This window comes from Thamnophis elegans, chromosome Z (assembly GCF_009769535.1).
Source record: "Thamnophis elegans isolate rThaEle1 chromosome Z, rThaEle1.pri, whole genome shotgun sequence".
Lineage (NCBI taxonomy): Eukaryota > Metazoa > Chordata > Lepidosauria > Squamata > Colubridae > Thamnophis > Thamnophis elegans.
In genome coordinates, this window is record NC_045558.1 from 128,496,379 (window position 1) to 128,512,091 (window position 15,713).

Sequence of the window (15,713 nt, forward strand, 5' to 3'; positions counted from 1 at the left end):
CTAAATTAAAAATGTCAGAAGAAGCTTGAAGCAAAGTTTGATTCACCAGCAAGGGAACTCTGGGAAGAAATCCAATGTCTGAAATTATATAGGAAACAGGTGAAAGCCTGAGTAGATTGTATGCAGCATAAATTGGGGAAGACAAACTCTTTATGTGAAGCTGAATTGGAAGAGATAATAATTCTGGAAGTTCAGATTAAAGAACCCTGATTAAGATTTTGTGGAACACCTGACCAACCATGAGAACATATCAGATTAAGGACAGTGAAGGCCTTGGCTCAGTTAATTAATAAAGAGAAAAAATAAATAGGAGATGATTTGGGCAAGATTTACAAAATAAATTCCAGATTTGCCATCATGATAAAGTTACCATGGGATGTTATAATTCATTTTGTAAGAAGAATAACAAGGGATCAGATTCTGGATTGCCATTTTATCAGCTGGTATAAAAAAGATCAATGGAGTTGTTTTATATATAAACCCCAATTTAAATCCAAGCTACCTATAGCAGATGAATATGGTAGATTTGCAGTAGTTGAAATTGAACTCAATGGAATAAAATCAAAAATGTGTATAGGCCAAATGATGATAGAAGCATATTTTTTAAAAAATTTAATGGGCCAGTTACTGCCCTTTTCATGTGGAAACTGGCTTATGATGGGGGATTGGAATGGAATGACTACACAAGCTTTGGGTATCGATCAAGGGGATTAAACCCTCACAGGGTAAATTATAAATGTATTTCTTTGAGATGATGGAAAATTGAATATTAATAGATTCATGGAGAAATAAAAATGGAGACACCAGAGAATATACCTTTTTTTCTGAAAGACATTAATCTTTTTCAAGGATTGACATGATATGGATATCTAAAAATCTCTCAAATAAAATTATGAAAGTGGACATTCTGCCTAAATCTTTTTCTGATCATTATCGTGTGCTTCTGGTTTTAAGAGGAAAGAGCTCGATTTTAGATGGAGATCAAGTGAAGCTATTCTACAAAAGGATTATAAAAGACCAAAAAAGGCCTTTGAGAATAATTTAGGTAAAAGGAGAAGCTTAATGACAGTATGGGATGCCAATAAAGACGTTATGAAGGGTAATTTTATACGGCAGGTTTAGGTTTAGGTTTTGTTTTATTTATATGCCGTCCTATTCCCAGCGGGACTCAGGGCGGCGCACAAACCCAAGGAGGGAAAGGGAAACACAAGAACTACAAATACAATGCATTTAAAAGTAACCAACAGCCACACGAATCGAGAGTGGGAGGGAACTCATCAACCCCAGGCCTGCTGACACAGCCAGGTTTTAACTGCTTTCCGGAAGGCCTGGAGAGAGGTGAGGGTCCGAATCTCTGTGGGGTGTTCATTCCAAAGTGCTGGAACTGCCACAGAGGAGGCCCTCCCCCAGGTAGTAGCCAGATGACATTGGCTGGTAGACGGAACACGGAGGAGGCCTGCCCTTTGTGATCTAATGGGTCTTTGGGAGGTAATTGGCAGCAGGCAATACCAGGTCCAATACCATGAAGGGCTTTATAAGTGACGACTAGCACCTTGAAGCGCATCCGGAGACCAATCAGTAACCAGTGCAGCTTGCGGAGGATAGGTGTAACGTGGGTGTACCGAGGTGCACCTACGATCCCTTGCGCGGCTGCATTCTGGACGAGCTGAAGTCTCCGAATGCTCTTCAAGGGCTGCCCCATGTAGAGCGCATTGCAGCACAATCATTTAGGAAACAAAAAATCTCAGGAAATGACACAAATTATATTGGATCCAATGAGACCAAAATAAATTCAATTGCAAAAGACACCCATGGATCTTATAGTTTTGCACTATATCAAATTATTAGAAAAACTATTGTCTATGTTAACAGTACAGGAAATAGAAACAAAATTGAACTAGGCACAACAAAGAAACTTCAAGTTTGCAAATAAACTAGGGAGATGGTTGGCATCTCCCTAGAAAGGAAAAGCAAAGGACAATGTTTGGAAAAAAATTTGAAGGCTGTAATTTAATAAGAAACAATGAATTTATTAAAAAGTTCTTTCAAAATTTCTATTCAAATTTATATAAAACACAGGAGATAGATATGTCAAAAATAGATGAATATCTTTGAAGGCAACAGCTGCCTAAACTGAGAGGCATCAATGACTCGATAACTGTTGTTGAGACATCAGCAGCCTTTAAAAAAATGAAGCCAGGCAGAGCCCCAGGTCCAGATGGTCTTGCAAGCCAGTTATCAGGTCTGGAAGCCATCTTTTGCATTAGGCCTTCAGTCCTGGGAAATTTATTGCTGTGGGAAAATGGGAGTGTGAATTGAATGGAGTGGGGTAGATATAGTCAAAATAACATTTCTTTCTCTGTGAGTCAAGGACATCTTGTCCTGCACATGGAGTGCAATGACTGGAAGCCAACTCCATTCCCACGGTGCTTGATTGGACCATGTTATGGACATGTGGGTGCTAGGCATGGACTTGGACTTTGGTTTGGGTTGGGAAAACCTGGAAACTTTCATATTTGGGTTTACCCAGATGTGCCAATATGACATCTCTAAGAAAATGGAACTTTGAGAAAGTTTCTCAAAGTCCTCTGCACGTCCTCATATGTTTTGAAGTTGTTCACATATGTGACTGTTTTACTATCATTATTAAATTAGTGAGTTTTCTCTTCCAAATCCTATGGGACTTCAATAAAATAGGAGCAACTGACACTGAATAATAGTATTTATTGTCCCCATCCTATTCCAACCCATGGCTGGGAGCCCCAAAGCTCTGTGAGTTGATTTGATAGTATGTTGCGCTCTCTAATTTTGTCTGAAAAACATCTCCAGAAGGTCTCAGTCTGATCTACTTCAAAGATCTTGTTGCAGACAGAGGCATTTATACACAGAAAGAAGGCATTCATGGAAGATGTTGGTATTGGTAGAGTTGCTGTTAATAGTATTGCCTGAAGTGATGTGCAAGAATCCTAGCCTTCAATGTGACTTTCAGGAGCCTCTTCCTATTCGGCACACCTATCATCAGCTTGGCGACATTAATATTGCTGGCATTATTTCTGTCTTCTTTGCATCTTCCAATCCCATTGATTTCATTCAAGATCCTTCTCAGGAATTTCAGGATGGACTTGTGTAAGTATATCATTGATTTATTGTCAAGCTCTGAACCCTCCTGGTAAATCACATGATGCTTGAAATATTTTCCTCTAATGGCAAAAACTCCAAAAAGGAACATCTAAAATAGGATGTCTAGATTTATTTTATGTAAAGTTATATTTCACTTCAGTTTGCAGGCAAAGTTGAAATAGACTAGAGATCAAATTTGCATTTATAACAAATCACATCTAAATATCTATTATGTATTATGTATGGTTATATTTATGAATTTGTCACGGCATTTAAGAAAGGGGAAGGACATATTTCCCATGATAGGTTTTCTCATTGATATTTCCAAAATGCAGCCATTTCCTTCTGCATATAAGCAGCTGTGGTTTGGTACTGGGCAATTCTCACAAACTAGAACATAGAAATAAGAATTATTAAACACATTCCACAAAATACATTGTACTGAAGGATTGCAAGGCACATAATGTGAAACATTCTTAATGTATTTTTTAAATTATTTTACAGGGTATTTTTTCAGAATTACCAGCATATCCTGGCCTTAGCATTTACTATGAAACAGATAAATGAAAATCTCCAGATCCTAACTAACATCACGCTGGGCTTCCACATTTTTAACAGCAATTTTAGTCCCACCTGGACTTACTTTGCTTCAATGGTTCTACCCTTCACTCAGGGAAAATTCATCCCTAACTACAAGTGTGGGATCACAAATACTTTGGCTGCAGTCATTGGGGCACCTGACATCTCCCTTCACATGGCAACTGTGCTGTGTATCTACAAAGTTCCTCAGGTAAGATTTGATGTAGATGTACACTATCATTCTGCCATAAATCCCTAAACATCTGCATTCTTCTCTATGTAAAAAGAAGAGAACTTTAGGATAAGTAGATATATTTTTGCATGCATGATAAAGTTGGCATAATATCATGAGTAATCGTAAGTCCGAATAGTTGGTGAAGGCATTTGAGCTAGCAAATTCCAGATACTGAACTAAGGCTCAAATTTGAAATATTCACAATGAATTCCACAAAAAAATGTATTTACTGATACTTCAAGATTGACATCTTGGTTGATATTTCCTAATTAACACAAATAATTACATAATGTGTCAGTATATAAAAATAACAAAACACCCAAATCAATGTGCACATTTTCAGTGGCTCACATAAATTTTTGCAATTGCTATGTTTATCTTTCTGTAGTTGATATATGGCTCTGCTCCAGCCATGAATAAAGAGACTCAAACAGTTTTCTTCCAACAAATGTTTCCAAATGAATCCCACCAACGCAAGGGCCTCCTGCAGTTATTGCTGTATTTTAGATGGATCTGGATTGGAATTCTTCTGGTAAAGGATGAAAAAGGAGAGAAATTCCTCCAGGAGATGCTCCCCACATTTGCAGAGCGTGGCATCTGCATTGAATTCACAGCAGAGTTACCAAATGTAGCTTTTTATAGTGATTTTACTGATATGTTAGATGAAGGATTACATATATTCCATGTTCTCATGAACAGCACAGCCAATGTGATAATCTTGTATGGTGAAACTCAGTCCTTAGCAGTTCTGAGAACTTTCCTCCAGTTTTCAGAAGTGGAGGATTTGCCAAAGAAGAAAAAGATCTGGTTTATAACTGCTCAGACAGATTACACATCAGTTGCCGTTCATAAATCTTGGGATATCCATTTTCTACATGGTGCTTTATCCTTTGCAGTTCACACAAAGGGGATCCCAGAATTCCATGAATTTCTTCAGAACTTGAATCCAAACAACAACCAGCATGATCATTTTCGAAAAGTTTTTTGGGAACAGGCATTTGATTGCTTCTTTTCAAACTTGGAAACTGAGACCTCTGAGAAAAAGTGTACTGGACAGGAGAGGCTTGAAACTCTTCCCACATCTGTGTTTGAAACACTAATGAGCGGCCAGAGTTACAATATTTACAATGCAGTCTATGCTGTGGCACATGCTTTGCAATCTCTCTGTCTATACAAATCCAGAGGAACAACAATAATGAAAGAAAGAAGGAAATATTTTCACAATCAAGTGTGGTGGCAGGTAAGTTTGTGATGGAGAAAGCACCATATCTGTAATTACAAGATATATCCATAAAATTAAGTGAACAATAATTTTTGTGGGATTGATACGAGGTTTAAATCTGAGATATAGTAATAGATTAACCAAATAAAACTTTGTATGTGTTCTGACCTAGGCTTCCTGATACAATAAAAAGCAGACACTTAGAACCAAATACATCCCCTCCTTACTACATTCCATAACTCTGCCGTAAGTTCTGTCTATTAATAAATATAATCTTTTGCAAAAGGATTCTCAATCATGAATGAAAGAAAGAGAATGTTGAATAGATCCGAATATATGGCTTAAATACATTTGGTATAACAGATCACTATCCTTAACTGTCATGGTCTTCTAAAGTGATATACCATATTTTTCAGAGTATAAGATGCACCAAGATTTTGAACAGGCAAATTAAAAAAATTTTTTTTTCACTCTGGTGACCTCCACAATATGGCCCGTTTTTCATGAAACTGGGCCTGGTTTTTGAAAAAAAAAAGGGGGGTGATTCATAGCCTTTAGGAGGCTTATAGAATGTGGCTGGGGGAGGGGACTGAGCAAAAAATGGATTCGGGTGACCAAAAACCCTGTATTCAGTGTATAAGACGCACCCAGATTTTCACCATCTTTTTTGAGGGAAAAAGGTGTGTCTTATACTCCGAAATATGCTTAAAAACTGTAAGCTTTTTGCCTATACTGCAACAAATTCCCAAACCAGAAATCCCCTTTAGAATTCTCTTACCTCATTTCCCCATAACAAGATATCTAATCTCATCATGGCAATTTTCTTCCTGACAACGTCCAAAGTAATGTCAAGCTGACCTGAGTCTTATGTTCTAATCAACCTTATACACTTGTTTTCCCAAAACAAACCCTTTACATATTTTCTTATCTTAATGTTTTACAGATGAGCTGCTAAGGTTATTAAAAGTGTAAATATGGAGTCACTCAGGTTCTTTTCTTTTACAAGAATAATCCTATTTCTCTCAGAATCATAGATTTAAAAATGGATATTTAAGCCATCAGAACTAGCCCCTGCTTAGCGCAGGATTTCAAATTCTAGCATCTCAGCAGATGTTAATTATGCCTCTCTTTGAACGTATCAAGTGAAAGAAAGGGCACTGCCCTCGATCCCCAATTATCACTGCTGAACCTCTTATACTGCAACTTTGTTTCATGGATAGAATATAATTTCTAAAAATAATTTTCCAAATTAATTTTAGATTTTTTATTCTAAAAGTAAGTTTGTCTTCATTTATACTGTACATTTTACAGATCGTCCTTACTTAACTATGGTAATTAGCGTTGCCAATTTCCTTTGGTAAGACATAAAGTATGCTATCCTTTGAACATGAAGCTTAGCAAATGCAATTCCAGCAGTTCCCAGTTACCATTGTTAAGCAAGGACTGTCCAGGTTTTTAAGCACCACATGGATTACAACTTCCAATTTACTTCCAGTTTCTGCCTTGACTTTGCTTGAGGAAAGCCAGCAAGAAAGGTTTCAAATCACAATCATGTTTTGCAACTTTGGGATGTAGCAAAAGTTAGAAAACCAATGGCCAAGTCCCAGTATTGTGATCATGCTATCATAGGGGTATTGCGACAACTGGAATTTCAGGAAAGTCTTAAGTACCATACATTCTGCACCATTGGAATTCAAATGTTTGATGAACAAGTGACCATTTAATGAGGATTACTTATACTTAAATATTCCTGTGTTGTCTCATATGTACAAACCTCCAAGACATTTTCAGCCAAAAAGATAGACCAGACTGTGAAATCAACACCAAGTAGGTCAGGACTAATTTTATTGCAAGAGCTAATGTGCTGAGTCCTGTACTGAGTCCTCCATTATATTCTCTTTGCTTGATACAGTATGGCTTCTCTGAAATGTTTTCTCAATTCATGTTTGTTGGTCAAGGTTCAATCTCTTCTTATTTGACTTTTGCCTCGATAGCAGCTCTCCCTCTTGTCATTCAAGACCATTCATGCGATCTTTAGAAATGTAAATATTTCCACATTCATAACACATTAGCTGGGGGAGCTTCAGATATATAATATCTATATAAGACATATTGTAAGCGGAAAGATGTCTGTGTGTGCGCGCGCGTACATGTGTGCATGTGTTTGTTTATGTACCCTGTTTCCCCCCAAAAAAGTCCTCCCGGATAATAAGCCCAAATGGAGTTTTTAGCGGTAATCCTTCTTCTGAAAATATTGCAACACAGCAGCAGCAACCATGAGGTGAACATGCTCGTTACTTCCTGAAATTCAAAAATAATAAGACCTTCCTGAAAATAAGGCCAAATGCTTATGTTGGGGGTCAAAAGAAAATAAGAGGCTGTCTTATTTGATGAGAAACACAATATCTATGTATTATCTATCTATCTATCTATCTATCTATCTATCTATCTATCTATCTATCTATCTATCTATCTATCTATCTACCAGCTCTATTTCCATCTCCATCTCCAATTCCGTCTGTCTGTCTGTCTGTCTGCTTGCCTGTCTGTCTGTCTATTATTTATGAATATACATCTTTTTAGTTATATTTTGTTTTATTTTGTGAGTACATTGCCCCTAGTCTGGTGGATTTTAACAGTAATAATTGAAATCAAATTTTAGTATGGCTACAACAAGTATAAGAGTCTTTATAAGTAAGAAGAGTATTCAATTTTATAGCCCCATATATTCTACTGTTTGGTTTAATCATTAAGTTGGATCTGAGACTTTGTGACTGCATCGACCCTTGCATTCCACACCCCCTGTCCTCCACTGTCTTCCAGACTTTGCCCAAATTAATATTAATTATGTTGATGACACTATCTAACTCTCTCATTCCCTGCTGTCCTCTTCTCCTTTTGCCTTCAATCTTTTCCATATCAGGGTTTTTTCCAATGAGTCCTCTCTTCTCCTTAGGTGGCCAAACGATTTCAAATTTAGTTCAGTATCTGTCCTCTAAAGCAGTGGTCTCCAACCTTGGCCACTTTAAGACTTGTGGACTTCAACTCCCAGAGTTCCTCAGCCAGCAAAGCTTGGAGACCACTGCTCTAAAGGACATTCAGGATTGATTTCCTTTAGGATTGACTGTTTTACTCTCCTTGCAGTCCAAGGGGCTTTAAATAGTTTTTCCAGCACCACAACTCAAAAGCATCAACATTTCAGATTTATGGTCTAACTCTCACAGCCATACATTACTATTGGGAAAACAATAGCTTTCATTATACGGACTTTTTTCAACAATGTTATGTCTCTGCTTTTTAATATGCTGTGTAGGTTTGTCAGAGCTTTATTCCCAAGGAGCAAGTGCTCTGAATTTCATGGCTACAGCCACTATCTGAAGTGATTTTGGAGCCTGACAAAATAACTCTGTCATTTCTTTCATTTCTTCTCCTTCTATTTACCAGAAAGTGATAGCACTGGATCAGAGGTGACATTCAATTTTTTCCTACCAGTTCTGTGGGTGTGGCTTGGTGAGGGGATCCTATGACTGAGTGCTCTTGGACAACATGATGTCACTCATGGCCATGCCCACTGTCACATGTCCCCACCACTTCCAAGTCACACCCAAATAACATGGTAGGAAAAAATACATGGATGAACATGAGAAGGCTGTGGCAGAGAGAATCCAAAAGTTTCTCCCTCCAATTACAGCAGAGCTGCTTAGGCCACTGTGAATGGAGGGAGAAACATTTGGATTCTCCCTGTGGCATTTAACATTGAATTCTATAACAGAGAGAATCCAAATGTTTCTCCCTCTGTTCACAGCAAAACTGCTGCTCCCTTTATGCCTCCTCCCTCACTGGGTCTACCTTAAAGGGCCAGTCTGCAGAAACTTTCCTGTGAATGGAGGAAGAAATGTTCAGACTGGGTGAGTGGATGAAGCAGCTAGAAGAGATGAGCAGCGACAGGGGGAGCAGGCAGGTGTGGGCCGGGCCACCAGATATTTTTGCCACCAGTTCAGAGAACTGATGCTAATTGTCACTGCCCGTTTGGCCAAACCAGGAGGATGTCACCCCTAGACTGGATGCAAAGATCTTAGTTTTCTAATGTTGAATTTCAAGCCAACTTTTCACTCTCATATTTTACTTTCATCAAAAAGTTCTTGATGAAGGTAAAACTGCAAAGAAGACCAACAAAGATGATCAAAGGCCTTGAGACAAAAACATATGAAGAACAGTTGCCAGGTTTCGCTAGTCTAGACAAAAGAAGGACTAGATGAGACAGGATAGTTATATTCTAGTGTTTGAGAGGTTGCGACAAAGATCATTTCATTTTCCAAAGCACCATAGGGCAGGGCAAGAAACAATGCATGGAAATTGATCAAAGTTTTTTATCTCCTTTATAAGGTTTTTATAGACTTCTCTCTGCACTTTGTTGCTTGAACGATGTCTCAGGTAATCTTGTTGCCCTCCAGCTGTTACTAAAATTAGCTTTTCTTTTGTTGTCAATCTTGCTTCTGAAAATAAATTCTTTTCTTAAGTCCATCATTATTACTATTTTTTTCTGTATCTTGGAATCTGGGATAGAACTCCAATTCATCAAATTCCCTTTAACATATTCCACTTTTTCCACTTTCACCCACATTTGCTCCATTAATAAATTCATCTATTGTATTGTCCATAACTTCATTCCCCCTTTAATTTTTGGGGCTCCAACCCCTTCATCTTTTGCTGTGAGGAAGACTAGTCTTTTCAACTTCTTCTCAATTCTCCCATATGCTGCCAATAGATTTTGAATTCCAGCCCAAATATTTTGGAATTTTAAGGTTTCCTCATCTGAATATTGATCCATGTTTCCAAAAAAAGAAGAAAGAAATAAAAAAACTAATAGCACTGCCCCTCTAGCCTTCCAGGGCTCTTTCATTTTTAATTTTAGGGTAACTTGAACATAAGTTCTTTTATGCTCTTCAAAGGAGAAGGGTTCTGTTTCCCCCAGCTTTCTTTCTCATGACAAAATAGTTCTCAAAGGGACCTGTGAAAACAATTTATGTCCTTGGCTCTTTATCGGTTTCTGTAAATAAATTGTAAACCCTTCAGCTACAAAGTCAGTGAAATCAAAGAAGGAAAGAGAAGAGATACGTTGTTCAAAAACTCCAGCTTCTGACCTCTGAGTGCAGTGTTGATACTTTTCACTTTCTAATATTTATCTCTGGCTAATACGAAACAAACTTCTTTCGATTTCTTTTAATGAAATTTAATAACAAGTAATAGGAAGAATTTTTAAAATAAAAAGGAAGGTTTTAATCCAGAAGTCAAAAACTAAAGCAACAAAAAACAGAAGAAAAAAAATCAATCCGTTCACTTTAAGAGGAGAAATGAGAAACATTGTGAGCACTTCAATCCACAAAGTATAGTTACAAAAAAAAAAAAAAGCTTTCCAAAGCAATCAAATATAAATTAATTTTGCCGCTAACTTCTTTTGCTTAAGGATCTAATTTGGCTTAAAGAAAAATTTCTTTGGGCAGTCTTTCACAAAGAAGAAAAACTACCTCACCAGATGGACTCACTTTCTCTTTTCACTTCCTTCCTTCCGGAGCCGTCCTGACTTCAAACAGGGGGCTTCCTGTTTACCGCCAGCTTGAAGTGCTTCCCTTGAGTAAAATCAGGGACTTTGCAATGTCCCTGAGACCAGCAAGGCTTCCTCTTCCTGATCACCATCTCTGCAGGACGATTTAGGTCTCAATGGACTGTCCAGCGGCAAAAGTGTCAATGGATGTCTCAGAGCTCCTCCTTCCTCATGACTATAGTTGTTTTAATGTCCCTTTATAACAAATATTCCAAAACTTAAAACAAAATCACCTAATGGCATTCCATTATCTATTTTCTTTCCATTTTTTTTATTTTTTAAATAAAAACAAATAAAATCATTCTCCATTACAAAGTTGTAGAAAGTGTGTCAATTGGTTACACAGAGTTTCCATGCATCCCTTTCACTATCATCATCTCTAATTCATATCAAATTACCTACTTTGCATCATATATATTTATATATGGTTGTTATCATCATACCTCCTCCTTCATATGACTATAGCTGTTTTAACTCCTCTTTATAACAAACATTCCAAAATTTAAAACAAAACCACATAGTGGCATTCCCTTATCTATTTTTAATATCATCCAATCACATTATTCCTTTATAACAAATTCAAAATAAAAATATAATTATATTTAATAACAATGTTTTAAACCTCTTTTCTTAATCATTGTTTATAATTTTTATCCAATTTCCCTTTTATCCTGTCAATACAAATTATTACATTATTATCATTATCAGTCATTTATTTAGTAATATTGACTAAGTTTAACTAACTTTTTCCCCTTTTTTCACCATTTAAAATTTTAACCAAATTTCCTCTTATCAAATCAATACACACACACACACACACACACACACACACACACACACACACTATTATCCTTATCAATTATTTATTTAACTTTATCCATTACCACTACATTTTTAACATAATGCTCTAATTTTAACAAAAAAATTAAACCGCTTTTCTTAATCATTGTTTACAATTTATATCCAATTTTCCCTTTTATCATGTCAATATAAATTATTACATTATCATCATTATTGGTTATTTATTTAATGATAGTTTGACTAAGTTTAACTTGCTTTTCCCCTTTTTTCACCATTTAGTTATTTTACTAAATTTCCTCTTATCAAACACACACACACACACACACACAGACACACACACACACACATACACACACACACACACACACACATATATATGTGTGTGTGTGTGTGTGTTTGTGTGTGTGTGTTTGTGTGTATCTGTCTCTGTGTGTGTGTGTGTGTGTTTGATAAGAGGAAATTTATATATATATTCTGAGGTTTTCGTGGATGTTAGTATGTAGGTCTTTGGTTGTTCGGGTTTTCTCCCGCGTAAAATTGGAAGTGTCTTGGCAACGTTTCAACGAAGTCTCATTCGTCATTTTCAGGCTTCGTGCTTCCAAAAGCAATGTAAACAGCTGAGATCTCACATTGCTTCCAATTTTATGCGGGTGAAAACCCGAATAACCAAAAACCTACAAACACACACACACACACACACACACACACACACACACACACACACACACACTGTTATCCTTATCTAACTTTATCCATTAACACTACATTTTTAACAGAATGCCCTAATTTTAGCAAAATTTTAAACCTAATATTATTATCATTATCAGTCATTTATTATAACTATGTTTAACTTACTCTCCCCTTTTTTCACCATTTAAATTTATACCAAATTTCCTCTTATCAAACCAATACATATGTATACCTTGTTATCATTATCAATTATTTACATAACTTTATCATTATCACTACATTTTTAACATAATGCTCTAATTTTAACTAAATTTGACTAGTATTTTATTATTAGTTTTCATATCTCAACCTGTGTCTTTCTAATAATAGTGTAGTCTTGTTTCTTTTGCTATTTGTGCCATTGATCTTCTGGTTATTTCCTTAATCAAATTTGTTTGGATATCTCTTCACAAGTTTTTGCTTATTACATATCTTGTAAAATCTCGAAACCCTCCATCAGATTTCTTAATCAATTTATCTTTGGTTATCACTAGTGTTTTGATCAAAATATCTCTCCTTAGGTCCCTCCATTCTTCTGTTTTTCCTTCTTCTATACGATGAAATCTGTAGTAAAGCACCTTTCCATCTATATTCCCTTTCCTTGTTCCACTCTTTCCATCTCCATCCACACTCAGTTCACTATCAATATCCACGGTTATCTTTCCTCTTTGTTCATTTTTCCACTGGGTTTTTAGAAATGCAGCCTCAACTTTTTCCATTTGCTATATATCTTTTTTTGCTGAGTATCTTCCATTTTTCCATCAGATTTTGCCACATTAAAATTTATATTTCCAAAACTTTCCAATCTCTTTTCAATTCTCTTTATTGTTTCTAATCATTTTTGAATTTCCGACATAAACTGTTGTAGTGTTATGGTTTCTTTTTGAAGTAGTGTCCTCCTTGCAATTAATAAACACTGCCACTCTTGTTTTCACTTCTTTCCAGCTAGCAACAAGCAACCAGAGAGCACCTGTGTAAACAATCCATGCCCTTCTTTATAACACTCTGAAGCCTTTAAAGTGCAAGATCAAAATGATCAAAGGGAACAAAGAAAAAGCAATGTTTCCAAGTCTCAATCTCCAAACTCCAAGTGGCAGTGTAACTTCTTTTTCCTCAAAGGTTGCTACCCTCTTTATATAACTTTTAAATTTTCTTTATGTTTCAGGCTTAGAAGAAATAAAGTTCTTAAATAAAACCAAATAAAAAGAAGACATCCATCCCAACCAATATTGTAGAAGTAAAGGGAAAAAAGTTAATCCATAGATAAAAAAGGAAATAGAAGAAAATCCGAAACTTTCACTTTAAAAAGTAAAAAAATATTCACAAAACTTCCATCAATATAAAAAAAGATAACACACTGTCCAAGAATGCTTAATTCTGCAACTTTTTTCCTTTTCTTTACCAATTTAATTTAACTTCAATCTTTTTTGGGCTCTCTTTTATAAAAATAAAATTTCCTCACAAGATGGACACACTTTCTCTTTCCGCTTTCCTCTCATTGCAGAGCTGTCCCAACTTCAGTAACTTGGGGCTGTGCTTATGTTGCCAGCAAGAAGAGATTCTCTTGAACCAATCCGGGACTTTGTGGTGTCCCTGAGATCAGCAAGACGTACTCTTCCCTGTCACCATCCCTTCATCAAGCAGCAAAAGTGTCATCGTGACATCAGCTCTCCTCTCCTTAATTTTATTTATTTTTGGTGTTTTTTTGCAACTCTACGTTAGTTTTATTTCAGTAATCCAAAAAGTTATCTCTACCTCTTTGTTAGAATGATTGTTATGTTATTTGTTCGAAACTGGCCTAGAGCTTAAATAAAAAAGTGTTTATATTATCTATGTTTAAACCAGTGGTGGGTTCCTACTGGTTCAGCCGAACTGGTCCAAACTGGTAGGAACCCAACACTGGTTTGGCAGCTTACCATGCCCCCAAACTGGTTCTCCCGGCAGCCCCATAGGAGTTGCCATCTTAGAATAGAATAGAATAACAGAGTTGAGAGGGACCTTGGAGGTCTTCTAGTTCAACCATCTACCTAGACAGGAAACCCTATAACATTACAGACAAAGTGTTATCCAACAACGTCTTAAAAATCTCCAACTGTCATGAAATTTGTTTTCAGTTCTAAGTTGCTTCTCTCCTTGGTTAGTTTCCACCAATTGCTTTTTGTTCTACCCTTAGCTGCTTTGCAGAATAGTTTGACTCCCACTTCTTGGTGGCAGGTCCTGAGATATTGGAACACTGTTATCATGTCTCCACTAGTCTTTCTTTTCATTATACTAGACATACCCAGTTCCTGCAACGATTCTTCATATGTTTTAGCCTCCTTTCCCCTAATCATCTTTGTTGCTCTTCTCTGCACTCTTTCTAGAGTCTCCACATCTTTTTTACCTTGTGGTGACCAAAACTGATTGCAGTACTTCAGGTGTGGCCTTACCAAGGAATTATAAGGTGGTATTAACACTTCACGTGTTCTTGATGCTATCCCTCTCTTTTTGAAGCCTAGAACTGTGTTGACCTTTTTGAGATCTGCTGCACACAATTGGCTTATATTTAATGTTTTTGCTTCTGTGCATGCACAGAATGATTTTTATTGCTCTGCAGATGTGCGAGCAGCTGCACCAAGCACATGTGTAGCGCATCCATGAGGGATTCGGCAGTAGAGATTGCCAGAACACACCCCTGCTTTAAACAAACATTCATATGTATATTTTGAATATATGCATTATTTCTCCTTTCCCCTGTCATGTTCTCTCTTTGTTCCTATCTGAATATCAATGTATTTCAGGTTCATTCTTTTCTGAGAAGTGTCAGATTCAACAACAGCGTTGGTGAAAAGATCTCCTTTGATAAAAATGGAGAGTTCATTGGTGGATTTGATATTATCAACTGGATCACATTCCCAAACCAGTCCTTTGCAAGGGTAAAAGTTGGAGTGATAGATCCCACAGTTCCAGAAGAGAAGTTCTTCAATATTTCTGTAGATTCGATCACATGGCCAGTAGGCTTTAATCAGGTTAGCTATTTGAATCTAGATTGGTCTGCATTCATTTAAATATATTTATTGATGAAAGTCTCAGAGCATCATCTCTGACTAACCCAGGTACAAATATCCTGGGTTAGGGAAAAAATCAATACAGTTTTATTACTTTTGTAGCAATTGCTATTGAATATTCTATATTTTCCTGGCTCATTGTTAATTATGGACAATGTTTTTCAGGTTTCGAAGTAAGAGCTGCAAGCCAGCATTCTAGATTGCAGATTTCAAGTTAAGAAAACCAAATTTAATTAGCCAGCACATAATATTTCTTTGGACAGTGATGATGTGGGTTATCAAAGACCATAAATGTCAATAACTGTAGAAATTTAATTATTATTTCTGACCAATTTTATCTACAATTATGTCATCACAATATTTTTCATCTCTTGA

General features: G+C 36.5%; 1 protein-coding gene across 1 annotated transcript in view; it reads left to right on the forward strand.

Moving 5' to 3' along the window:
- The first annotated feature begins 2,908 nt into the window (after positions 1-2,908).
- The window catches only part of LOC116521743 (vomeronasal type-2 receptor 26-like), a 13,993-nt gene continuing 1,188 nt past the window's right edge, over positions 2,909-15,713 (forward strand). Inside the window, exons 1-4 of the mRNA XM_032236403.1 lie at positions 2,909-3,126; positions 3,625-3,910; positions 4,323-5,174; positions 15,072-15,299. Of these exons, the coding sequence (XP_032092294.1) occupies positions 2,909-3,126; positions 3,625-3,910; positions 4,323-5,174; positions 15,072-15,299 (1,584 nt within the window). The remainder of the gene's footprint in view (positions 3,127-3,624; positions 3,911-4,322; positions 5,175-15,071; positions 15,300-15,713) is intronic.